The sequence below is a fragment of the Musca domestica genome, unplaced genomic scaffold (assembly GCF_030504385.1).
Source record: "Musca domestica strain aabys unplaced genomic scaffold, Musca_domestica.polishedcontigs.V.1.1 66, whole genome shotgun sequence".
Taxonomy (NCBI): Eukaryota; Metazoa; Arthropoda; class Insecta; order Diptera; family Muscidae; genus Musca; species Musca domestica.
Window position 1 is genome coordinate 1125614 of NW_026712376.1, and position 26845 is coordinate 1152458.

Here is a 26845-nt window from a genome sequence, read left to right on the forward strand (position 1 = left end):
TATCAATAATTAATTGATTTATATTAACGATTTACGATTATTGAGTTCCCTTCATTTCCATTCTGGTTTCAGATATCCCCTCAATGTTGCCAGACAATTTACCGCATTTTTGCTGAGGCGTGTGCATAATCTATTGGTAACAAAAAAATACACGATATACAGTGGCTAATATCCGTCGATCCGTGAGATTAGTTATGTTTCAGTGGAAAAAGGTATAAATTCCATATTTAGATATATGGTTGATTACTGTTCCAGGAATATAGCCGATTTTGATAACACATAATCTAGAGATTGCCAATAAAGTTTGGTACCTCACATTAAAATCCTATTGAATTATTTTATTGTTACCTATTGCTTTTTCACTGATCCATAATATATTACTATTCTACATTCCGTTTATCTATGTTAATGAATTTCAAATTTTCAACGTTTTAAAGCCACTGTACAGTGTTCCCTGAGTACATTTGTTTTTATATTAAGTGATAAGATAACCATGTTTGGACTTCTTATCAGAAGTGTGGCCCATAAACAAAATATCGATTGCAGGGAATAAAATGTGTTGGATAAATTTATGTATATTTGCCTTTGTTGCTTATGACGTTATGGCAATTTAAATTGAATAAACATTTGCTTTGAATTGCCTTTAGAGGATCCATGAAAATGATTTGCAGCTCCCCTATATCGCATAAAATTTTTTATACATTTTAAATAAATTGTTTTAATACATTTGTAACAAGTTAAAAAGCAGTAAGTTCGGCCGGGCCGAACTTTGAACACCCTCCACCATTTGGAATGAATTTGGATATAAAATCCTTAAAAAAAATGTTAACATTTTAAAAATACTGAATATAGCTTTTATATTGGTGTCTATACGACGTGGGCCTACATAGGCATTTGCCATAAGTCATTACCATATTCAAATTCGAAACTTGAAATAAACGTTGAATATTGTAGCAAAAATCATCATAACCATTCTGCCATAGGCTGTAGCATTTATTACGAACTTCAAATACGCGTCTCAAACAATTTCGTTGGGTATTGTAGCTAAACTCGTCAAAATACCCAATATAGGGAGGTATTGGTATGTGGGGCTTACACGAAGACCTGGACCTGCATACACAATTTTCTGTCACAGACTGTAGTTCCCATTACGAACTCTAAATATCATCATCAATATCATCATCATCTGAATACTGAATATACTGAATATGGGGAGGTTATATGGGGGCTATACCAAGACGTGAACCTGCACAGACAGTTTTCTGTCTTAGGCTGTAGTATGCATTTCGAACTTCAAACACCAAATTTGAAACAATTCCGGTTAACAATGTCGCCAAAATCATCAAAATACCGAATATAGGGAGGTACCGTTATATGGGGGCTATACGAAGACGGGGACCTGCACATACAGTTTTCTGTCTAAGGCTGTAGTATCCATTTCGAACTTCAAATACCAAATTTGAAAAAAAATCTGGTTAATAACGTTGCTAAAATCATCAAAATACCGAATATCGGGAGGTACCGTTATATGGGGGCTATACTAAGACGTGCACCTGCACAGACAGTTTTCTGTCTTAGGCTGTAGTATGCATTTCGAACTTCAAACACCAAATTTGAAACAAATCCTGTTAATAATGTCGCTAAAATCATCAAAATACCGAATATCGGGAGGTACCGTTATATGGAGGCTATATGAAAACGTGGACCCACATTGCCAATTTACGAACTTAACCTGCCTACTGAAAAAATAAACATGTGTGCAAAATTTTAGCCTTCTATCTCAATTCGTTCGTGATACAGACGGATAGACTGACAGACAGACGGACTTGGCTGAATCGACTTAGAATTTTACGCTGATCAAGAATATATGTACTTTGTTGGGTCTGGCATGAGTATTTCGAGGAGTTACAAACGGAATGACAAAGTTAATATACCCTCCGTATAAAAATAATGTTAATATTTGAAGATAACATATACAAACACATTGTAACATCAACCATATTTTCAGTGTCACATTTGGAATATTACGGCCATATTATCTGAGCATAACTACCTTTATGGTTGTGATAAAGGTAGTTATGCTTAAAAGGAATTAGGACAAAATGCAAATCTATACAGGGTGAGATAAAAATGCTGCAATCAACTTCAGACTGCTGTCATTTCTGAGCCACTCGTCCGATAGCTGTTAAAATTATTCCAGTGACAGCTCATTATATTGTTTACAAGCGTACAAAAGCATTTTGGTGAGAATTTTCCCGAAAAAAAAAAAAGATATTCGTGATGGAATTCAAGCGTGATAGTGTGTTTTCTTTATTTTTGGCTGGAAAACCACCAGTGGCTATGGTTAGAGCACTCCAGCATTTAAATGTGAATTAATTGTTTGTGTCTCGTACCATCGCTCGTTGCCGTGATACTGGTAGCGTAGTCCGATGTCAAGGAAGGGGACGGACGAAATGATTCGGAAAGTAAAGAAGCAACTTGATCGAAACCCGGGTCGTAGTGGCTGAAAAATGGCTCGTGAGCTGAACATATCGCAATATTCCATTCGGCAAATATTGAAAAATTAGCTCGTGGTAAAGCCATTGAAATTCCAAAAAGTGCAAGAACTTGCACCGCAAATAGAAGAAAATAGACTCAAAAGAGTTAAGAGTTGCTTCGCTTGGCCGAAAGTGGTGAACTGCCGAATTTGGTTTTCTCCGATGAGAAAACATTCGTTGTCCAGCAGTTTGTAAACAAACAAAATTATCGTGTTTACTTGCCAAGGAGGAGGTCAGCTGAAAATGTGCACCTTCGGTTGGCCACCACAACTCAAGCGCCGGCCATGGTGATGGTGTTGGCCGCCATTACAGCCGATGGTCGCTCTCCGCTGGTATTAATCGACCGTGGCATCAGAATAAATGCCGAATATTAGGGTGTATTAAAGCCTTGGGCACGAAAACATTTTTGCCGCAGACCTTGGACATTCCAACAGGACTCAACACGAGGCACCCAAGAATGGTTACTAAATGAGGTTCCGCGCTTCATTTCCAGCGCACAATGGCCAACAAAATCTACGGATACCAATCCGTTGGACTATTGTGTCTGGACTATTTTGGAAAGCAAGGTTGGCACTAAAAAATACCAAAGTGTCGATCACCTCAAGCAAGCGCTTTGCCGGGAACGGTTCAATGTACCTCAGAGCAACATTCGGGCAGCGTGTGACGGTTTCATTGGCCGTTTGAAGGCCCTAATTCGTGCCAAAGGTGATCAATTCGAACAAATTCGCCGGTCCGGTCAATTTCAATCAATTGGAAATTGAAAATGCAGCTATAATTTTAACAAGTAAAAAAGCAGTAAGTTCGGCCGGGCCGAAATTTAAATGCACCATTTGAAACAAATTTGGAAACTTAAAAAAAATTAAAATCCGTTAAAAATTCTGTTAAAATCTTAAAAATACCGAATATAGCCATCAAATTGGGGTCTAAGCCATTACAATATTCAAATACGAAAATCCGGGAATAAAGTAGCTAAAATCGCCAAAAAAAACCCAATATAGGGAGGTATACGAAGACCTGGACCTGCATAGACAACTTTCTGTCACAGTCTGTAGTACCTATTAATAACTTCAAATACTAGATATATAGAAATTTCTCTTCCAGGTAGTAAAGTGCTTAAAAAGAAAGTTCTATTATAGGGGGTGAACTTGACCTGCAGAACCGCAGACAAAAGACTCATCTGTGCTAAATGTTAAATTTCTATATTTATTCATTTTGAATCTAGCGCCATTACAACAGATGGGCGGAGGGACAGGGCTAGATCGTCTTAGAATTTTACGCTGATCAAGAATATATACGTGGTTATGTCTAAAATTATTATTTCGATGAGATACAATCGGAATGACGAACTCAATATGCCCTCCATACTATGTATAGTGGAGGGTATGAAAAATCCGATTATCAGGTGTCACATTTACATGGGGATATACAAAAACGTGGACCTTTACAGCCAATAATTTGCCAGAAAAGGAGGTGCCTATTACAAATTCCAAACACCAAGTTTACGATAATTCTGTTGAAATATGTAGCTAAAACCATAAAAATATTAAATATTGGGTGGTACCATTATAAGGGGGCTATACGACGATGTGGACGTGTACAGGAGGTTTTCCGTCACAGAAAGTTGTACCCATTACCAACACTAAGTAGCAAACGTGAAACTTGAAAATTCCGGTGAAAACTGTGACACCTTATAAATTTGAAAGAAAACATACATTTTTAAAATATCACGAGAGGCTGATACATATTTATTAATTGTATATATATATTTTTATAGATTATTTGAAAATTTAATTGAAATGATCAATCAAAATTGATAATTTATAAATTTTCGAAATTTAGCTAAACATTCTCGCAATGTATTTTTCTTGGTTTCTGGCAATGCAACTATAGCCATGATCAATAATGCGATTGATAACCCACCCATAGTGTTGAAGTATTCTGGCAAATCGTAAACGTTGGAACGCAACGGCCTCGAACAAATGACAATACTCAAGAGGTGAATACACATCTCCACAATAAAGGTAATGGCAACATAGTAAGGTTTTACGGCCAATGGAAATGCCTCCGAAAGATATACAGATGATGATGCTGTTGAAATACAGGCAAACAATTGATACGCCATCAGGAGGAACACCACTACCGCCATTGTCTCACGATTTCTGATATTTAATTTGTCATTAAAAATACCGCCAATGGCAAAACTAAAACAGGAACAACAAAAGAATCCAATAATCGTTGGTGTTCTACGACCCTGTGAATCGATTATAAAGGTGACCATCAGTGTTCCAATCCATGCCAAGAAACTATACACATTATAAGCCCATACATCATTGTATCGAAAGGCAATTGATACGGCATAGGAAAAAGCAAAGTAGCTGTAGAAACAGGTACTAGCAGCCGAAAATGCCCTATAGAAAGATAATTTCAAAAGAGCCGGCAGTCCGATGATATCACAACTTTCGGCCAAATATTGTTTATGTTCCGATAGCTGTTCATAGGTCTCGTGTGTTACTGTAAATGGCCGCAGTAGGCGTCTTAATATATCGATTGCTTTTTCCTCCTGACCATGTGCTAAATATAAAATCGGTGATTCCAATTGCATAGTGTATGCCATAATAAAACTTAAGAATCCGCAGAAAATCGAAAGTATACCCATCTTTTGGGCGCCATCGAATAAGGCATCCTGTGGCCAACTAAACGAATAAATGGACTGTATAAATGAGCCCAACTGTAGGCACATCGAACCGACGGCGGCGGCATTCATACCACGTAAACTTTTCACACATTCTTCACCCACCAGAACAAATGTCAGGGGGAATACCAGACCCAAGGCACAGCCATTGATGTAACGTGCTGCCAACAGGGCATCCTCTGAGCGTGGATCTGCCACCAACAATATGCCCGAAACGGTTACCAACAATGCAGCAAAACACTGGAAACATCAAAATTTGTTTGAATAAATGCGAGAAATCTTTTGGAACTGCGAAGCTTACCGTTATCAGTTTCTTTGGTATTCTGTTACAAATATTGGCGCCCAAAATAACACCGACTATTGCTCCAATGAACCAACTCATTGGCCAGTGTTTGTTGGTGAAGTAAACTCTTGGGCCTGGATCTCCCAGGAACATACCAGCAGAGATAAATATTAAAGCGGCTAGTAGAAAGAAAAAACGATATTATTAATTGAAATAAACAATTTTATTAATTAAACTCTAGGTCCGATTACGCGTTATTGTTTTTGTATTCCCTAGCTTTTTATACCCTCCACCCTAGTAGGGTATATTCAGTTTGTAACGCCTCGAAATATACATTTAAGGCCCCATGTCGATTTAGAGATGTCCGTCCGTCTGTCCATATGTCCGTCTGTGAAAATCGCTCTAGCTTCCGATCATAATGATGTAGGTTGATAAAGTTTTACTCAGATGCGTATTATACAGGACTTTTGGTATTAAAATGGGCCAAGTAGGTATGGACCTTATGGTATGGCCCTTATATAACTGTACCGCCAGATTTAAGGTGTTTTGGTTGTTTTTATCATAATTTTTGGCCAAATTTGTAGATTGATAGCTTGTGTTACCAGTATGTAGGAAACATCCTTTCACAGGACTGTCTATATAGGTCCAATTTTTGGTATAGTCCCCATATGACTGTGCCTCCAGATATTCGGTATTTTAAGGATTTTAGTTACATTTTCAACTGAATGACCTTAAACTTGGTAATTGGAGTTCGTAATATGACCACATCTTCCCTGGCATAATTGGCTATAGAGGTCCACGTTTTCGTATAGTCCCTATATAATGGTACCTCCCTATATTTAGTATTTTGATAATTTTAGTGACATTATCCACCGGAATTGTTTCAAATTTCGTATATTAAGTTCGTAATGGGTGCTACAGTCTGTTACAGAAAATAGTCTATGCAGGTCCAGGTAGCCGCATAGCCCCATATAACGGTACCTCCCTATATTTGGTATTTTGATGATTTTAGCAGTATTTTTTAACGGATTTTTTTATTAAAAATTTTCAAATTCCTTCCAAATGGTGGAGTGAATTCAAAGTTCGGCCCCGCTGAACTTTCTGTTTTTTTTTTACTTGATTTTAATGTTTAGACCACAACTTCAGAGCAAATCGTTTATAATTTTAAGTTAAGAGCAGAGAGATGTGGGCTCTATATAACGGTACCTCCTGATTTCGGTTCTTTAAAGCTTTCGTCCATATTTTCAAATCAATTCATTTATGACTTGAAATATCAAATTCTGTGTACTTATAATACTTCTTTGCCAGAAATTGTGCAGTTGTGTCCAAAATTTGATATTGGCCCAAATAACACTTAACGTTTCCTCTGTATTTCTTGTATTTTGGAGGTCTTAGACATAGTTCCCCAACAAATTAATATTTTTTTCTATTTTGTCTTTTCAAAGAACTCCACAAATCGCCAGTACAACAGTTAGGTGGAGTTTGGTGAGATCCCAAAAACAGATACAATTTTAAAGAAAGTATTCTGTTGTTCCTCCACAATTTTGGTAGAAAAATCTTTATTTGTTTGAAAACAATTTAAAAAGTATTTGTCGCTTTTGCCGACCGATGTATACCCTCAGCCAATATTCGATTTTTTAAATATTTTTTGACTTTTGTTATGATTATTGTTCAACCTTCATGGCGTAGGTTCCGAGGGAATGGGCTAATATTGTCCATTTCGTATCGGACCTAAATACATATGACTATATTGGTTACTTCCTTCACTTTGCAGGTATTAAAACTAGGTCATGTATGCCCACGTTTTGGTATAGCCCTCATATAATGGTATCTCCCTATTTTCGGTATTTTGGTGATTTAAGCGACATTATTCACCGGAAATGTTTTAAATTTAGTATTTGAAGTTCACAATGAATTCTACAGTCTATGACAGAAAATTGTTCGCACAGGTTCACGTCTTTATAGCCCTCATATAACGGCACCTCCCGATATTCGGTATTTTGATGATTTGGTATTTGAAATTCGTAATGGATACTACAGCCTAAGACAGAAAATTGTCTGTGCAGGTCCACAGAATTTTTAACTGATTTTTGAAAATTGCCGAAATCGTCCGAACCGGCCGAACTTACGGTTTTTTACTTGTTTTTTAAGAACTTGTTTGTTAAAACTACAATTGCGGAATTTTCTATTTGTATGTTGTTCTTGCACCCACCTGCTCCAGAAGAGTTCGATTGTGGTTTATTTTTGCTATTTCTTTTGAAACATCCTTCTGGTTTTTCTATTGTTGCCAATGCCGGAAATGCGGGCACAGCAGACTGTGGTGGATAATTAGGAACTGTGTGTCGTTTTGCTGAGGTATCCTGCATTTTTTCTCGACAATACTTATGGCATGTTCTGACTTGTTATGAAAAAAGTATCCAAGCGTAGTACCGTATCACAGCAATGCAAGAATTGTGACTGATTGCCTTATAGATATTGTTGTTGTTTTGACAAGCCGTTGTTTCAATGCAATAATATGTTTGTCACATGTGAACGTTATCAACAAAAGTATTGATAAATAAATATTATCATAAGTTAACTTTATAACTGTAACGGTTATATACAAATACACATGCTATGTGCATAAAAAAACATAAAGTTGATCAAAACCAAGAATAAGGGTTGTATAAATCTGAGTTTCAACAAATAAAAAAGCAGTAAGTTCGGCCGGGACGGGGGGGTATACGATATTGTGGACCTATAAAGATAAATCTATGTCTGCGTGTATAGTACTCAAAAGGAACTCCTTGTGTGGATTTTCAGATAATTCAATTGGAAACAGTGGCTAAAATCATCAAAATACCTAATGTAGGGGAGTACCGTTATATGGGGGATATACGATATTGTGGACCTATATATATAATTCCGTTTCAGGGGTAAAGTGCTCACAAGGGACTCCTTTTGTGGAATTTCAGACAATTCCATTGAAAAATGTGGCTAAAATCATCCAAATGCCGAATACCAGGTGGTACCGTTATATGGAGGCTATACGATATTGTGGACCTATATAGATAATTCTCTGTCGAGGTATAAAGTACCCACAAGGAACTACTTGTGTGGATTTTCCGACAATTCCATTGAAAAATGTGGCTAACATCATCAAAATACCGAATATCGGGGGTACCGTTATATGAGGGCTATAGGATATCGTGGACCGAACTTGACCTGCATGCAGACAAAAGAATGATCTGTGCAAAATTTTAGCTTCCTATCTTAATTCGTTTAGACTGTAGCGTGATTACAACAGACGGACGGACGGAGAGACGGACAGATGGACGGACAGAGTTTAATCGTCTTAGAATTTTAAGCTGATCAACAATATATATACTTTGTTGGGTCTAAAATGATTATTTCGATGAGTTACAAACGGAATGACGATCTTAATATACCCTCCATACTTTTTTTTTGGTGGAGGGTATAAAAATATGTACTGAACGTCCTCTTTACTGGCTTTAATGGTTTCTATTGATCCTCACACGCCTACTTATTACTTGACGTACGCTCGATGTTTTTATACCCTCCATCATACTATGGAGGGTATATTAACTTTGTCATACCGTTTGTAACTCCTCGAAATATTCATGTCAGACCCTTCTTGATTAGCGTAAAATTCTAAGTCGATTTAGCGAGGTCCGTCTGTCTGTTGTAATCACGCTATTTTACGAACAAATTGAGATGGAAGGCTAAAATTTTGCACACATGTTTCTTTTGCCAGTAGGCAGGTTAAGTTCGTAAATGGGCCATGTAGGTCCACGTTTTCATATAGCCCCCACATAACGGTACCTCCCAATATTCGGTATTTTGATGATTTTAGCGACATTATTCACCGGAATTGTTTCCAATTTGGCATTTGAAGTTCGAAATGGGAACTACAGTCTGTTACAGAAAATTGTGTATGCAGGTCCAGGTCTTCGTATAGCCCCTATATAACGGTATCTCCCAATATTCGGTATTTTGATGATTTTAGAGTCATTATCCACCGGAGTAGTTTCAATTAACGTATTTAGAGTTCGTAATGGGAACTACAGTCTGTGAGAGAAAATTGTGTATGCAGGTCTAGGTCTTCGTATAGGCCCCATATATCAGTACCTCCCTATATTCGGTATTTTGACGAATTTAGGCACAATACTCACCGAAATTGTTTGAGATATCGTATTTTAAGTTCGTAATGGATGCTTCAGCCTGTGACAGAAAATTTTCTATGCAGGTCCAGGTCTTCGTATATAACTGTACCTCCCTATATATGGTATTTTGATGATTTTAGCTACATTACTCACCGTTTATTTCAAGTTTCGAATTTGAATATGGTATGGTAAGCCAATATAAACCAATATAACGGCCATATTCAATATTTTTAAGGTTGTAACAGAATTTTTAACGGATTCTATTTTTTGAAAATTTCCAAATTCGTTCCAAATGGTGGAGGGTATTCAAAGTTCGACTTACTGATTTCTAACTTGTTTTTTGTTATATGAAGCTCTACTAAATATGCAGAGAGGTGTAGGGTATCATAAAGTCGGCCCGCCCGACTTTTGGACTTTTTTTACTGGTTTTTATTGCTATTAAAAAATATGGAAATATTATAAAAATATTATTCTTGCGATTATTAATGTACAAATATTTTTCCGATTTATTCAACTTTGATTATTAATTTGTTTTAATTTAAAATGCGAAACATTCATGTTCAAATAAATATAAAAATGAAAAAAATTTCCTCGAGCGTATTTATAGTATATATCAAAGGATTAACAGGTAAGAGTCCCCTTATATACATTAATCTTTATAATACCAAAAAATGCTGCCATATGTTATATATTTATTTATACGTATTTATGTATTTACACTTAAGAGATTAATTAAAAATGCAGTATTTGGGGATAAGTTAATATTGACAATTGACAAGTTTTCGAAACTTTGCCAAACATTCACGCAAGGTGTTTTTCTTTGTTTCCGGCAATGCGGCTATGGCCACGACAAAAAACACCACTGACAGCCCACCCAAAGTGTAGAAGTATGGCGGCAAATCGTAAACATTGTAACTCCAAGGCTCAGAATGTACGGCTATGACTAAGATGTGAATAGACATCTCCGCAATGAAGGTAATGGCCACATAATAGGGTTTTACGGCCAATGGAAATGCCTCCGTTAGATAAACCGAAGATGATGCTGTCGAAATGCCGGAAAATAACTGATACGCCATCATTAGGAACATCACAACTGTCATTGTGCCGCTGTCTCTTACACTAAATTCGTCATTAAGGACACCAGCAAGACTGAAGCATAGGCAGGAACAACAAAAGAATCCAAAAATCATTGGAGTTTTACGACCCTTTGAGTCGATTGTAAAGGTAACGATCATGGTTCCGATCCATGCCAAGAAACCATATACATTATAGGCCCATGTGGCGTCGTATTTAAAGGCAATCGATACGGCATAGGAAAATGCAAAGTAGGTGTAGAAGCAAGAACTAGCAGCCGAAAATACGCGGTAAAATGATAACTTCAGAAGTGCAGGAAATCCGATAATGGCGCTTTGCAACAGTGTCTTTTCCCTACTTTCGGCCAAATAATGTTTGTGTTCCATTAGCTGTTCATAGGTCTCGTGGGTGACTGTAAATGGTCGCTGTAGCCGTCTTAATATGTCGATTGCCATCTCTTCCTGACCACGTGCTAAATAGAAAATCGGTGATTCCAATTGCAGGAAAAAGGCCATGAAAAAACTTAAGAATCCCCAGAAAATCGAAAGAATACCCATCATTTGAGCGCCATCGAATGAGGCATCCTGTGGCCAAATATACGAATAGATGATCTGCAGAAATACACCCAACTGAAGGCACATCGAACCGACGGCGGCGGCATTCATGCCACGCAAACTTTTCACACATTGTTCGCCCACCAGAACAAATGTCAGGGGAAATACCAGACCCAAGGCACAGCCATTGATGTAACGTGCTGCCAAAAGGGCATCCAATGAGCGTGGATCTGCCACCAACAGTATGCCCGAGACGGTTACCAACAACGAAGCGAAACACTGGAAAAATCAAAATTTGTTTGAATAAATGCGACAGAAATGTATTGGAACTGCGAAGCTTACCGTTATTAGTTTCTTAGGTATTCGGTTACAAATAATGGCACCGAAAATAACACCAACTATTGCTCCAATGAACCAACTCATTGGCAAGTGTTTGTTGGTAAAGTAAGCTTTTGGACCTGGATCACCCAAGAACATACCACCAGAGGTGAATATTAAAGCCGCTAGAACAAAAGACACAAAAATTATTATTAAGATTTAACGCGGATAAATATTAGTGTGTAAACCTACTATAAGAATATCGAACAAAAAAAAAACACATTGCCGATATTATTAACAAATAATGTGAGTTTCACTTTTGGAGGTATTTCGGTCAGTCCATTCTTAAGGAGCAAGTGTGATTTTTTTTCGACACTCATTCAAAAACATACTTGGCTTAACTTTTACAACACTACCATTGGGTCATTGAAAGTTGAAAATACATTTCTTTAATACAGGGTGAGATGAAAAAACTGCAACCAACTTCAGACCGCTGTCATTTCTATGCCACTCTTCCGACAGCTGTTAAAATTATTCCAGTGACAGCTCATTATATTGTTTACAAGCGTACAAAAGCATTTTGGTGAGAATTTTCCAGAAAAAAAGTTATTCGTGATGGAATTCAAGAGTGATAGGGTTCTTTATATTTGGCTGGAAAACCACAATGGCTATCGTTAGATCACTCCAGCATTTTAATTTTAATAAATCTATAGTGTCTCGTACCGTGATGCTGGTAGCTTAGCCCGACGTCAAGGAAGTGGACAGAAATGGTTCGAAAAGTAAAGAAGCGACTTGATCGAAACCCGCTTCGCAGTGGCCGAAGAATGGCTCGTGAGCTGAACATATCGCAATATTCCATTCGGCAAATATTGAAAAATGAGTTCGGGGTAAAGCCAAAAAGTGCAAGAACTTACACTGCAACGGAAAGAAAATATACTCAAAAGGCCTAAAGAGTTGCTTCGCTTGGCCGAAAGTGGTGAACTGCTGAACTTGTTTTTCTCCCATGAGAAAACATTGGTTGTCCAGCAGTTTGTAAACTAACAAAATGATCGTGTTTACTTGCCAAAGAGGTCAGCTGAAAATGTGCACCTTCGGTTGGCCACCAGAAGTCAAGCGCCGGCCATGGTGATGGTGTGGGCCGCCATAACAGCCGATGGTCGCTCTTAGCTCGTATTAATCGACCATGGCATCAGAATAATTGCCAAATATTATCGCGAAAATATTCTGGCGGGTGTATTAAAGCCTTGAGCACACAGACATTTTGGCCGCATACCTTGGACATTCCAACAGGACTCAGAACCATCGCACTCAGCACGCGCCACCCAAGAATGGTTACAAAGTGAGATTCCCCGCTTCACTCCAGCGCACAATGGCCACCAAAATCTCCGGATACCAATCCGTTGGACTATTGTGTCTGGAGTATTTTGGAAAGCAAGGTTGGCACTAAAAAATACCAAAGTGTCGATCATCTCAAGCAAGCGCTTCGCCTGGAATGGGCCAAAATACCGCAGAGCAACATTCGGGCAGCGTGTGACAGTTTCATTCGCCGTTTGATGCCAAAGGTGACCAATTCGAACAAATCTAAACTTATTCTAAAATTTGATGCTATTTCCGACATTTTTTGTTTTCATTCAATAAAATTAAAAAAAAAATTAAAAATTATGGTGTTTGACTTTGTTGTAGTTTTTTATCTCACCCTGTATATGGGAGCTATAGCTATATCTGAAACGATTTTCAGCAAATTCGATGTACTTGCTTCTAAACTAAATTTGGTCGGATGTGACAAAATTTAGGTCATTTGGACTGATATTGGCCATTTGGTGCACAATTAACCCGAAATCGGTTGAAGATATCTATAGGAGCTATTTCTAAATTTGAATCGATTCTCAAAAATTTTATTAGGGTTCGTCCTTGGGCCAAACAAATATTGTTTGGAAAATTTCATCTTAATTGGATAATAAATGCGACCTGAGTTTTTTTACAAAAGTACATGGACAGACGGACGGAGGGGGGACTGACATGCATAAATCAGAAAGTGACTCTATGAAGAATCAAAATGAACTTTGGGTCTATCTAGCTTCTTTATCCATGTTACAAACAAATGCACAAACACATAATACTTATATCAAGACTACTTCCCAAACTTAATTTTTATACCCTCCACCAAAGTATGAAGGGTGAATTATGTTTGTCATTTCGTTTGTAACACCTCGAAATATACATTTTAGACCTCACAAAGTATATATATGTTCTTGATCAGCATAAAATTCTATGTCGATTGAGTAATGTCCGTCCGACTGTATGTCTGTGAAAATCACTTTAGCTTCCGAACGAATTAAAGTAGGTTGATAAAATTTTACTTAAATGTATATTATCTCTGCTGCTTTTTGGTATTCAAAATGGGCCATGTAGGTCCACATTTTGGTATAGCCCCCATAAACGCCACCTCCCGATATTCGGTATTTTGATGATTTTAGAGATATTGTTCACCGGAATTGTTTCAAATTTGGCATTTCGTAATATATACTACAGCCTATGACAGAAAATTGTCTGTGCAGATCTACGTTTTGGTATAGCCCCCATATAATGGTATCTCCCTATATTCAATATTTTGATGATTTTAGTTACATTATTCACCGATTTTTTTTAAGTCTCTCATTTGAATATTATAATGGCTTATGACAAAATTTGCCTATGCAGGCCCACGTCGACGTATAGACCCCAATATAATGGCTACATTCGGTACTTTTAAGATTTTTACAGAATTTTTAACGGATTTTATTTTTTCTTAATAATTCCTAATAACTTTATTTGGGGCTTATGGTCAAAGGTCAAGGAAAAACATAAGTGTTTTGTTTTTATAATTTTGATTTTTATTTTCCGATATTTCGACTGTCTTCGACAGTCATCTTCAGGGAAAATTTTTTTATTAAGAAAAGCAACAGTCTTGTTTCACTGAGTTTATTTTTATTTTTTTGAAAATTGCCAAATTCGTTCCGAATGGTGAAGGGTATTCAAAGTTCGGCCTGACCGAACTGACAGCTTTACCAAATATCAAGATTTTAATTGTATCCGTTCGCGATATACCAAAAAGTATGAAATTAAGTGTTTTTCAGTATTTTTAGTACAACTCTAGTTCGAATTTCCAAAAAACCCAGCCTTATTTCTTATCGACTTATGGTGGTCGGAAAATAACTACTTTTTTATACAAAATGTCCCCGTTATGACAATGAGTTGGTAATAAAATTAGTAATAAGTATTTTTCGAAAAATATAAAAAGATTCCAGCGCCAAAATAACAAATGCAAAAAAAAAATTAAGGTTTAAATAATTAAAAATCAAAGAATATTTTGCAAACTTTATGATAAATACAGAATGCCTTTGAACTTTTCATCTGAAAGCCTGTTAATACCAAAACAGCGATAAAGTTATATATCTGAACCTATTTTCACCAAATTTTAAGTTCTTGTTTCCAGGGAATTCAGTCGGAATTGCCAAGATTCAGTCAATTAGGGTTGATTTTAGCCATTTGGTGTAGAATAAAGTCTTAAAGCCTGTAAATACCAAAACAGCGGTTAAGTTATACGGGGCCTTAAGTGAACCATTCTTAAAACTGTTTTCAAATTAAAGCTCAAACTCAATCTCTCAATTCCCATTAAAAATAAGCGGAAAACTTGATGTTTAGGGCTTTTAAGAGAAACAAATAATTTCATATCATGGGCCGGATTAATTTGACTCAAATTTCCGCTGATTGTTTATATGTCTCTATTTAAATGTTAAAATTATTAATATTTATGATTTGCTCATTTTTTGATTAGAAAGAGTTTACAATTGATTGTTTGCTACAAAATGCGAAAGCAATAGCAGAGTAATTCCCGCAAATTTAATCTAATCTGAGTTGGTATATATATTGCGTTCTTTGTTTGTTTTTCTGTATTCGATCCTTACAAAATGTATATATGTTCGATTCAGCCAAATGGATTGTTTTAACAAAAACAATCCCATGAAAGAAATCAGTTGATTATAAAGTTTCGATAATTTATGGTTATAATATATTTAAGAAACAAATAAAAAAATATCGGTCGGTTTTGCCGGCAGATGTATACCCTCAGCCAATGTTCGATTATTTTAAAATATTTTGTCTTCTGTTATGAATTTTCAAACTCTTGACCCTCAATGGAGTGGGTTTTGAAAGAATGGGTCAATATTGTCCATTTCGTATCTGACCTAAATAAATATGGCATATATATAATAAAATCGAACATTTATACCCAATTTATGGGAAATCATGATTTCCATATTAATCTCAGGATTCTGGATGAGAGACATTTATTTAGATATAGCAAGTTGTAAAGAATCGCTGAGTTGTTTCGCAATTTATGACAGACAAAAAATATTGAACATTTTGTCCCTTTGCGTGTGAGGAACCAAAAGGGGTTCGCAGATATATAGCATCTTCACAACAGATCTTGTGTTAGCAGGAATGTTTGTATGTGTGAAATTTGAAGAGGGTTGGATTCATATTTGTTTTTTTCAGCGTTATGGTTTTCAAAATTTTGAACCCTATGTGGGGCAGGAAGCAAAAAAATGGTCCGATCTATACCTTCTTTATAACAGATCTTGTGTTGATGGAAATATTGAGATGTACCATATTTGGAATGGAATTGGATGTTGATTTCGCTTTTTATGAACTTCATGGATATTCAAAATTTTGTCAAGGAAATGAACGGAAGAAAACAGCAACAACAGCAGAAATGGTTCCAAAAGTAAAGAAGGTTCGAAAAGAAGAAAAAAGGCTTGTGAGCTGAACATATCGCAATATTCCATTCGGCAAATATTTTAAAATGAGGTCGGGGTAAAGCCGTTGAAATTCCAAAAAGTGTAAGAACTTACACCACAACAGAAAGAAAATAGACTCAAAAGAGCTAAAGAGTTGCTTCGCTTGGCCGAAAGTGGTGAACTGTCGAATTTGGTTTTCTCCGATGAGAAAACATTCGTTGTCCAGCAGTTTGTAAACAAACAAAATGATCGTGTTTACTTGTCAAAGAGGTCAGCTGAACTCAAGCACCGGCCATAGTGATGGTATGGGCCGCCATAACAACCGATGGTCGCTCTCCGCTCGTATTAATCGACCGTGGCATCAGAATAAATGCCGAATATTATCACGAAAATATTCTGGAGGGTGTATTAAAGCCTTGGGCCCGCAAACATTTTGGCCGCAGACCTTGGACATTTCAACAGGACTCAGCACCATCGCCATCAGCACGTGTCACCCAAGAATGGTTACAAAATGAGGTCCCTCGCCACCAATATCTCCAGATACCAATCCGTTGGACTATTGTGTCTGGAGTATTTTGGAAAGCAAAGTTGGCACTAATAAATACCACAGTGTCGATCATCTCAAGCAAGCGCTTCGCCTGGAATGGACTAAAATACTGCAGAGCAACATTCGGGCAGCGTGTGACGGTTTCATTGGCAGTTTGAAGGCTGTAATTCGTGCCAAAGGTGATCAATTCGAACAAATCTAAACAGCCCACATTATTTGACGTAGAGCGTCAAAATTTAGCAGAATAATTTGTACTGTGTCTAGGATGGTTGGTATTGAAAATATAACGGTACATCCCGATATTCGGCATTTTGATGATTTTTGCCACACTTTTTCAAGGATTTGTCTGAAAATTGGTATTTGTAGGTCATAATGGGTACTAGTTCGTGCGGCAAAACATTGAACATTTTGATGATTTTTGCCACATTATTTCATGGATTCGTCTGAAAATTGGTATTTGTAGGTCATAATGGGTTCTAGCTCCGGTGGCGAAACTTTGCATGTATAGGTCCACGTTTTGGTATAGCTCCCATATAACGGTACCTCCCGATTTTCAGTATTTTGACGATGTTTACCACATGTTTTCACGGATTTGTCTGAAAATTGGTATTTGTAGGTCATAATGGGTCCTAGTCGTGCGCCGAAACATTTTATGTATAGATCCACGCTTTGGTATAGCCTCCATATAACGGTATATTCCGATATTCGGTATTTTGATGGGTTTTTGTCACATTTTATCACGGATTTGTCTAAAAATTGGAATTTGTTGGTCATAATGAATTCTAGTGTTTCCATTACACTAAGGTGGAGGGTATTAAAAGTTTTTATCTCACCCTGTATATACTTGATAGGCGTACAATTTAAGTCTGTCTGTCTGTTGTTATTTTGACGCAGAGCTTCAAAATTCGGCAAAACAATTTGTAATGTGTCTAGGATTGTTGGTATTGAAAATGATATACATCGGTCCATATACCGATTGTCCCACATTTTTCCACGGATTTGTCTTAAAATTGGTATTGGTCATAATGGGTTGTAGCTACGGTGGCGAAACATTGAATATTTAGGTCCACGTTTTTGTATAGCCCCCATATAACGGAAATTCCTGATATTCGGTATTTTGATGATTTTTGCCACTTTTTTCCTCGGATTGGTCTAAAAATTCGTATTTGTAGGTCATAATAGGTTCTAGCTTCAGTGGCAGAACATTGAACATTTAGGTCCACGTTTTCCTATAGCACAGGCATAATGATACCCACCGATATTCTGTATTTTGATAAGCCGGGTCATATTTAGCCACAAAATTGTTTGGTATTTAAGAAGATTTGGTACATGACAATCCTTGTCTATAGAGGCTCCCATTTTGGTATGGCGCCCATATAAGGGCCTTAGCCACTTTTTTGTTTTTTTTTTTTTTGAAAGACCAAACGGTCCTACTGGTATTTGGAGTTTAAAGTGCAACACATTTGAATTCAGATACTTTTATATAAAAATGTTTTTTTTGTTTTACCCAATGGTGGAGAGTAAGAAAAGTTCGGCCAGGTCGGTTTTTTTTATTCATAGATCGAATTTTATCAAGTTCGGTTCAGATTTGGATATAGCTCCCATATATATCTTCATCAGATTTTAGGTTTCTTGTGCACCAAATGGCTAGTTTCAGCCCAAAGTGAGTGAAATGTTGCACTGCCAAGCGAATTCATTCAAGAAGTTAATGCTTAAAATTTAGTGAACATCGCTTCAGATATAGCTATAGCTCCCATATATATGTTTCATCCGATTTTGGTGTTTAAGTCCCTTACATTCGTAATATATACCCCATTAAAATTGATATTTGGTACCAGATATTAAATTCAGCCTAGCAATACATGATTCAAATTTTATCAAGCTCGCATCAGATTTGGATATAACTTCCGATTTTAGGTTTCTTGTGCACCAAATAGCTAATTTCACCCCAAAATGAGTGAAAAGTTGCACTTCCGAGTGAATTAAACTTGGTGAAAATCGGTTCAGATATAGCTCTATCTCCATGTATATGTTTCTCCCGATTTGGTGTTTAAATCTCCAACTTTCGGAATATGCCCTCAACCATAATAATTTTTTGTACCAGATATCTCATAGAGAAATGCCCAACATAAACCTTTCTTTTACGAGAGCTCTAATATGCTTAGTGGTGTAGGGTATCAAATAGTCGGCCCTGCTGGACTTTTGAGCTTTCCTTACTGGTTTTTACTTGTTAAATGTTATTTCTGATATAGCATTATTTTAATAAAATTCGTTTAAGTCTGACCAGCTTTAATTTTTGAGTGTAATTCAAATGGAGGTCTTTCGGGTTTTTTGCCACCCACACTTGCACAATTTATAATCTGCAAATTTGTGTTTTTTTGACCATGACTGATTTAGCCCAAAATTTATAAATTGCAATAAAAACAAACTTATGTGGAACCATATGCAAAGTGTGTTTATACATCGGTAAACCGAATGACACTTTGAAACTTTTTTTTTTGCAAATTAACCCAAATTAGTTGCGTTATATTAAAGTTCCGATTAAAATAAGGGGTTTCGAGCCCATGTATCTTTAGACGATATTCGGAGTCGAACAATCCGTGTTCATCTGTCGCTTCGCCTGTATGATTTTTTTCACATTTTACCCATCTCAGATCGATTAATCTGAGATCGAATTCGAAGATGGCCAATATCGGACCACTCCTTCTGGTAAATATATGCAAAAAAAAAACTCTTATATATTTCATACTCTCATGAAGTCAAGGTAAAAATCACCACAAACATCCGAAATTAATGTATATAGTCCGAAATAGTCCAAAACTTTCATAGACTGAGAGTTTTACAGCTGTCGACGAAATGGGACCGACATATTTTTTTAACGCTGCTACTATCTTGTTAACTAAAGAATCTCGTCAATCTTAAATTTTCGATTTTTCCTCAGCCAGCATTTGTATGCTGTTGTTTTTACTCGCACCTGCTCCAGACGAGTTCGATTGCGGTTTATTCTTGTGATTTCTTCTGCACCATCCTTCCGGTTCTTCAGCCCGTGTCAGTGCAGGAAATGTTGGTACAGCAGACTGTGGTGGGTAGTTGGGAATTTCGTCTTTTTTCGATGAAGTAGTCCACATCATATGTTTTTTTTTTGTTTCGCTTCTCTTATTTTTATTGCATAGTATTTCTCGTTACGAAGAGTATTGACGCGCTACACCGTGTCGCAACAACGCTTGAATTATAACTGATTAAATTCGAGGTATTGTTGTTGCGTTGACAAGCAATTATTTCATTGTTCGAATGTGTCAGTCATTTCGGCTTGTTACCGTCCAATAAATAAATGTAGATATGTACATGGATTCTTATCACATGGTAAAATTATTAATGCATCCATCATAAACAAAAACACACACATACTCGTCCATACATATTCATACGGATATCTTAAAATAGCCGAGTGAGTTACAAATTGTGTTGGGGTCAGTCTCCGCGAAATTTAGATGCTCTGCATCTCCACGTAATCGTTGAGAGCAAACTAAGGCCATTTTATATTTTACCAAAAAATATTTTTCAAATAATGAGGGTACGCCTCCAGTACAAATTGGCCCAATACAGGTACTTCCTTAACCCCATAACATCGCCGCTTATTTTTTTGCGTTTTTTGAAGGGTGTTAAATTAATTTGTTTACCGCCGTAACAAAAGTCTATATTTATATATTCTAGCTCCCTATAAACAAAATATCTTTCCCTGCATGACGAAATAATCTCACTAACCTATGCATGACGAAATAGTCGGTGGCGTGCTTGATCTTTTTTTGGCCGACCATGCTCCGATTCAGGGTCTGCTAAACGATTCGCGTAAGTGACGAAGTTTTTCGCATATTCACACACATACACACGCGGTCCGAATGCACACGATAAGCATAACAAACATAACAAAGAGGGGAAATGTTTTGATTTTTATACCCTACACCACATAGTGGTAAGGGTATTATGTCTTTGTGCATTTGTTTGTAACATGGAGAAGGAAACGAGATAGACCCATAGTTACTTTTGAGAACCTTCATAGAATCACTTTCTGAGTCGATTTATGCATGTCCGTCCGTCTGTCCATGTATTCTTGTGAACAAAATGCAGGTCGCATTTATTATCCGATTGAGATGAAATTTTCCAAACAAGGACGAACCCTATTGAAATTGGTGAGAATCGGATCAAATTTAGATATAGCTCCCATATATATCTTCATCCGATTTCGGGTTAAATGTGCACCAAATGTCCACTATCAGTCCAAATTACCTGAATTTTGGCACACCCAACCGAGTTCGGCCTAGAAGCAAGTATATCAAATTTGGATAAAATCGGTTCAGATATAGCTATAGCTCCCATATATATCTTTCATCCGATTTGATCTTTAAGTCCCTCACATTCCTACTATGCACTCCACAACCGTGATATTTGGTACCAGGTATTAGATGGAGCACAGAAATAGCTGTTTTAAATTTTATCGAAATCGGTTCAGATTTGGATATAGCTCCCATATATATCTTCATCCGATTTCGGGTTAAATGTGCACCAAATGTCCTCTATCAGTCCAAATTACCTGAATTTTGGCACACCCAACCGAGTTCGGCCTAGAAGCAAGTATATCAAATTTGGAGAAAATCGGTTCAGATATAGCTATAGCTCCCATATATATCTTTCATCTGATTTGATCTTTAAGTCCCTCACATTCCTACTATGCACTCCACAACCGTGATATTTGGTACCAGGTATTAGATGGAGCACAGAAATAGCTGTTTTAAATTTTATCGAAATCGGTTCAGATTTGGATATAGCTCCCATATATATCTTCATCCGATTTCGCGTTAATTGACCACCAAATGGCCAATATCAGCCCAAATGGCCCGAATTTTGGCACATGTGACCGAGATTAGCCTTAAAGCAAATACAACAAATTTGGAGAAAATCGGTTCAGATATAGCTATAGCTCCCATATATATCTTTCATCCGATTTGATCTTTAAGTCCCTCACATTCCTACTATGCACTCCACAACCGTGATATTTGGTACCAGGTATTAGATGGAGCACAGAAATAGCTGTTTTAAATTTTATCGAAATCGGTTCAGATTTGGATATAGCTCCCATATATATCTTCATCCGATTTCGGGTTAAATGTGCACAAAATGTCCACTATCAGTCCAAATTACCTGAATTTTGGCACAAACAACCGAGTTCGGCCTAGAAGCAAGTTTATCAAATTTGGAGAAAATCGGTTCAGATATAGCTATAGCTCCCATATATATCTTTCATCCGATTTGATCTTTAAGTCCCTCATATTCCTACTATGCACTCCACAACCGTGATATTTGTTACCAGGTATTAGATGGAGCACAGAAATAGCTGTTTTAAATTTTATCGAAATCGGTTCAGATTTGGATATAGCTCCCATATATATCTTCATCCGATTTCGGGTTCATTGACCACCAAATGGCCAATATCAGCCCAAATGGCCCGAATTTTGGCACATATGACCGAGATTAGCCTTAAGCAAATACAACAAATTTGGAGAAAATCGGTTCAGAAACAGCTATAGCTCCCATATATATGTTTCATCCGATTTAGTGTTTTGGTCCCTTACATTCGTAATATTCACTCCACAACCGTGATATTTGGTACCAGGTATTAGATGGAGCACAGGAATAGCTGTTTTAAATTTTATCGAAATCGGTTCAGATTTGGATATAGCTCCCATATATATCTTCATCCGATTTCGTGTTAATTGTGCACCAAATGGCCAATATCAGCCCAAATCACCTTAATTTTCGTACATAAGACCGAATTCAGTCTAGAAGCTAATACGTCAAATTTAGAGAAACCCGGTTCAGAGATAGCTATAGTTCGTAAAATGCACGATAGGATTAGATAGATTTTGATTTTGTACCAAATATCTCATAGAGCTCTGAAATGCCCTGTATAAACCTTTTTACGAGAGCTCTACTAAATATGCATAGTGGTGTAGGGTATCATATAGTCGGCCCCGTCCGACTTTTGAGCTTTCCTTACTGGTTGTATTAAATCGATTTGAGTGATTTGAAAATAGATCAGTATGTGGCTTTGTCTCTCTTGTTGAGCTGGAGATGTGGTGTTCGTAGGAATGACAATTTTCAAAAAAAAAAAAAAAAAATACAGTAAAGAAAGTCTTAAAGTCGGACGGGGCCTGTTACAAACAAATGCACAAAGACATAATACCCTGACTACCTTGTGGTATAGGGTATAAAAAGGGAAGTTGTGCTGAATTGTGCTAGGTTTGTGCTCATTTGTGCCATTATTTTTTGAAATTCGAAAAAATTTCTGAGATATTCGAAAAAAAGATTTTTTTCGAAGAAATCTGAGAGAATTGCAATTTTCGAATTTCGAAAAAATAACAGTTGTGCTGAATTGTACTCGGTTTGTGCCGTTTAATTTTTTTCTATATGTTTTACCAATTTCGAAAAAAACGACAATTTCGAAAGTATACCAGAATTGTAATTTTCGAATTTCGAAAAACTAAGAGTTGTGCTGGGTTGTGCTTGATTTGTGATAACTAGTGCCCTTTATTTTTTCTCCATTGCTTCAACCGTTTTCAAAATATGAAAATTTCGAAATAACAGTATTTTTCAGAAAAATTGCTATAATTTTTATACCCTACACCACAAGGTGGTCAGGGTATTATGTCTTTGTGCATTTGTTTGTAACAGGCAAAAGGAAACGAGATAGACCCATAGTTCCTTTTGATGATCTGCATAGAATCACTTTCTGAGTTGATTTATGCATGTCAGTCCGTCTGTCCGTCCGTCCGTCCGTCCGTCTGTCCATGTATTTTTGTGAACAAAATGCAGGTCGCATTTATTATCCGATTGAGATGAAATTTTCCAAACAACATTTGTTTGGCCCAAGGACGAACCCTATTGAAATTGGAGATAATCGGTAAAAATTTAGATATAGCTCCCATATATATCTTCGTCCGATTTGCCTTTTGTTGTGCACCAAACGTGTAATATCAGCCCGAATAGTATGGAATTTTGCATATGCAACCAAATTAGACCTAAAAATAAGCATGCCAAATTTGATGGAAATCGGTTCAGATATAGCTATAGCTCCCATATATATTGTTCATCCGATTTGTTATTTTTGTCCTCCGCAGCCGTAATTTGCATTCTCTAGTAACAATATTTGGGGAAATATATTAAATGCAGCTCAGAAATACCTTTGCTAAATTTTATCGAGATCGGTTTAGATTTGTATATAACTCCCATATATAACTTCGTCCGATTTACCTATTATTGTGCACTAAACGTCTAATATTTGCCCAAATGGGATGGACCGAATTGAGTCTAGAAGGTAGTATGAAGATCGGTTCAGATATAGCTATAGCTCCCATATATATTGTTCATCCGATTTGTTGTATTTGTTACCCACAGCCGTAATATGCACTCCGTAACAACGATATTCAGGGAAACATATCAAATACAGCTCAGAAATATATTTGCCAAATTTTATCGAGATCGGTTCAGATTTGGATTTAGCTCCCATATATATCTTTATCTGATTTAGAATTAATTTTGCACCAAATGGACAATACAAGTCCGAATTTAAAAGATACAAATGGTTCGGCGTATTTAGTCCTTTAAATTTTAAATTATAATTATAATCATAGCGTGTATGATTGAATTCTCCCATAAAAACTTTTAATTGTTATGTGGAGCTCAACTAAATTAGCAAAGTGGTGTAGGGTATCATAAAATCGGCCCCGCCCGGCTTTAGGACTTTCTTTACTGGTTTTAATTCCACAATAACTTTTTTTGAAGAACTCATTATATGTTCAACGTTTGCTAAAATTAGAGATCTTCGAGTATGGCAAACCCCAAGGTGAAGAGAACAAGTCAATTTGTTGATCCAACCAAAACAAAGAAAAACTTGGACAATAAATTTTCTGTTTAAGTATTCCCCATGTAAATATATTTGCCACATTTTGTTGGTTTAAGAAAATAAAGCCATTTCACACTACATCGTCTGCCCGCCGCCCGCCTGCCTTCCCTATGCTTGTGGCAATCCACATATCTTGTTGAAATATCCAAATACTGCATTGCAGTATTTAAGTCGCATACAAACAAAGACATATCGTCCTAAGCGATGTCAAAGTTTGAAACGCCTACAAACATTAATTCCACAAAATAGCTAGAAGTAGTTGTATCCAAAAACGCCTTTGAATGTTAAGCACCCACCGATGAAACACAAAAGGAAATTTGTTGTTCACTTGCAAAAATTTGCAGTGTAAACAAAAGAAGTGCAAATGTTGTGGCTATGTTTCAATACATACATACGATGTACATAGGTACATATGAAATGTACAAGTATCCATTAAATATTGTGGGTATTATGTCTTAATGTAAACTCAGGAAAATAATTTCAATTTATGGGGTATACATAAATTGAAGTTATTTTCCTGAAATAGCATGGAGGGTATATTCATTATATCCCAACACAAGATGGAAACTATATTGACTATGTCATTCCGATTGCAACACCTCGATATATTCTTTGGAGATGCAACATGTTATTTATTCATCAATTCGAAACAAGATTAACAATGTCCTCCAGTCTTTTAATATAAATAAATGCAATTTGGCATAAATGTTTAAATTATATCCAAGATGTTTAGTATTTCAAAAAGGTTATATCGGTATTTTCAATCAGCTATAATTTAATAATTATACCCTACACCACATAGTGGTAAGGGTATTGTGTCTTTGTACATTTGTTTGTAACATGGAGAAAGAAAGTTCCTTTTGGTGATCTGCATAGAATCACATTTTGAGACGATTTATCCGTCTCCGTCCGTCTGTCCACACATTTTTGTAAACAAAATGCAGGTCGCATTTATTATTCGATTGAGTTGAAATTTTTTTAATAACACTTGTTTGGCTCAAGGACGAACCTTATTGAAATTGGTGAAAATCGGTCAAAATTAAGATATAGGTCCCATATATAGAGGGTGAGATGAAAAAACCGATTCATCCGATTTTAGGTTTCTTGTGCACCAAATGGCTAATATCAGTCCAAATGGTGTGAATTTGACCACATCCGACTAAATTCAGTCTAGAAGTAAGTACACAAAATTTGGTGAAAATCGGTTCAGATATAGCCATAGCTCCCATGTATATATTTCATCCGATTTGGTTTTTAATCCCTCATATGCGTAATATGCATTCGACAACAATAATATATTGTACCAGATATCTTATAGAGCTCGGAAATAACTCTGTCAATTTTTATCAAGATTGCATCAGATATGGATATAGCTGTCATATATATCTTCAACCGATTTCGGGTTAATTGTGCGCCAAATGGCCAATATCAATCCTAATGACCTGAATTTTGGTACATCCGACCGAACTTTTAAAACTCTCCACCATTTTGAAAGATCTTCAAAATTTTCAAAAAATCCGTCGAAAAAGTACCACTTAAATGAAAAATGGGGGCTATACGAAGACGTGGACATGCATAAGTAATTTCATAGGCTGTAGTAGCGAGTCCGAACTTTAAATACAAAATTTGAAACAATTCCGTTGAATAATGTCGCTAATAACATCAAAATATCGATTAAGAGGAGGTACCGTTATATGTGGGCTATACGAAGACGTGGACCTGCATTGACAAATTTCCCTCATAGGTTGTAGTACTCATTACGAGCTTCAAACTTTAAACACGAAATTTGAAACAATACCGATCAATTCTAGTCCAGGGGTAAAGTAAAAAGACCGAATATCGGGAGTACCGTTACATGGGGGACATACGATATCGTGGACCCATAAAGACAATCCTCTTCCTGGGGATAAAGTACTTACAAAGGACTCCTTGCGTAGAA

The 26845-nt window shown here is 36.6% G+C and overlaps 2 protein-coding genes across 2 annotated transcripts; both read right to left on the minus strand.

Annotated features, from left to right (window-relative positions):
• Nucleotides 1-98: 98 nt before the first annotated feature.
• On the minus strand, nt 99-7946 carry LOC101892407 (uncharacterized). The gene is made up of 4 exons (XM_005188796.4): nt 7725-7946; nt 5531-5691; nt 4458-5469; nt 99-130 (listed from the first exon to the last, which is right to left on the minus strand). Exons 1-4 carry the CDS (start codon nt 7876-7878, stop codon nt 99-101), a joined length of 1359 nt encoding a protein of 452 aa, XP_005188853.3. The 5' UTR covers nt 7879-7946.
• Nucleotides 7947-10347: 2401 nt separating this feature from the next.
• On the minus strand, nt 10348-20191 carry LOC101891544 (solute carrier family 2, facilitated glucose transporter member 12). The gene is made up of 3 exons (XM_005188791.4): nt 19921-20191; nt 11646-11806; nt 10348-11582 (listed from the first exon to the last, which is right to left on the minus strand). The coding sequence occupies exons 1-3, from the start codon at nt 20075-20077 to the stop codon at nt 10434-10436; spliced, it is 1467 nt and encodes a 488-aa protein (XP_005188848.2). The 5' UTR covers nt 20078-20191; the 3' UTR covers nt 10348-10433.
• Between the last annotated feature and the right edge of the window lie 6654 nt (nt 20192-26845).

What these genes read in the sequence shown, in the direction of transcription:
- LOC101892407 (XM_005188796.4), bottom strand. Translation starts at nt 7,878, where the DNA reads ATGCAGGATACCTCAGCAAAACGACACACAGTTCCTAATTATCCACCA. An exon ending in ATCGAACTCTTCTGGAGCAG is followed by an intron (nt 5,692 to 7,724) that starts GTGGGTGCAAGA and finishes TCTTTCTACTAG; the next exon opens with CCGCTTTAATATTTATCTCT. An exon ending in AGAATACTTCAACACTATGG is followed by an intron (nt 131 to 4,457) that starts GTGGGTTATCAA and finishes TGTTACCAATAG; the next exon opens with ATTATGCACACGCCTCAGCA.
- LOC101891544 (XM_005188791.4), bottom strand. Translation starts at nt 20,077, where the DNA reads ATGATGTGGACTACTTCATCGAAAAAAGACGAAATTCCCAACTACCCA. An exon ending in ATCGAACTCGTCTGGAGCAG is followed by an intron (nt 11,807 to 19,920) that starts GTGCGAGTAAAA and finishes CTTTTGTTCTAG; the next exon opens with CGGCTTTAATATTCACCTCT. An exon ending in TACCTAAGAAACTAATAACG is followed by an intron (nt 11,583 to 11,645) that starts GTAAGCTTCGCA and finishes TGATTTTTCCAG; the next exon opens with TGTTTCGCTTCGTTGTTGGT.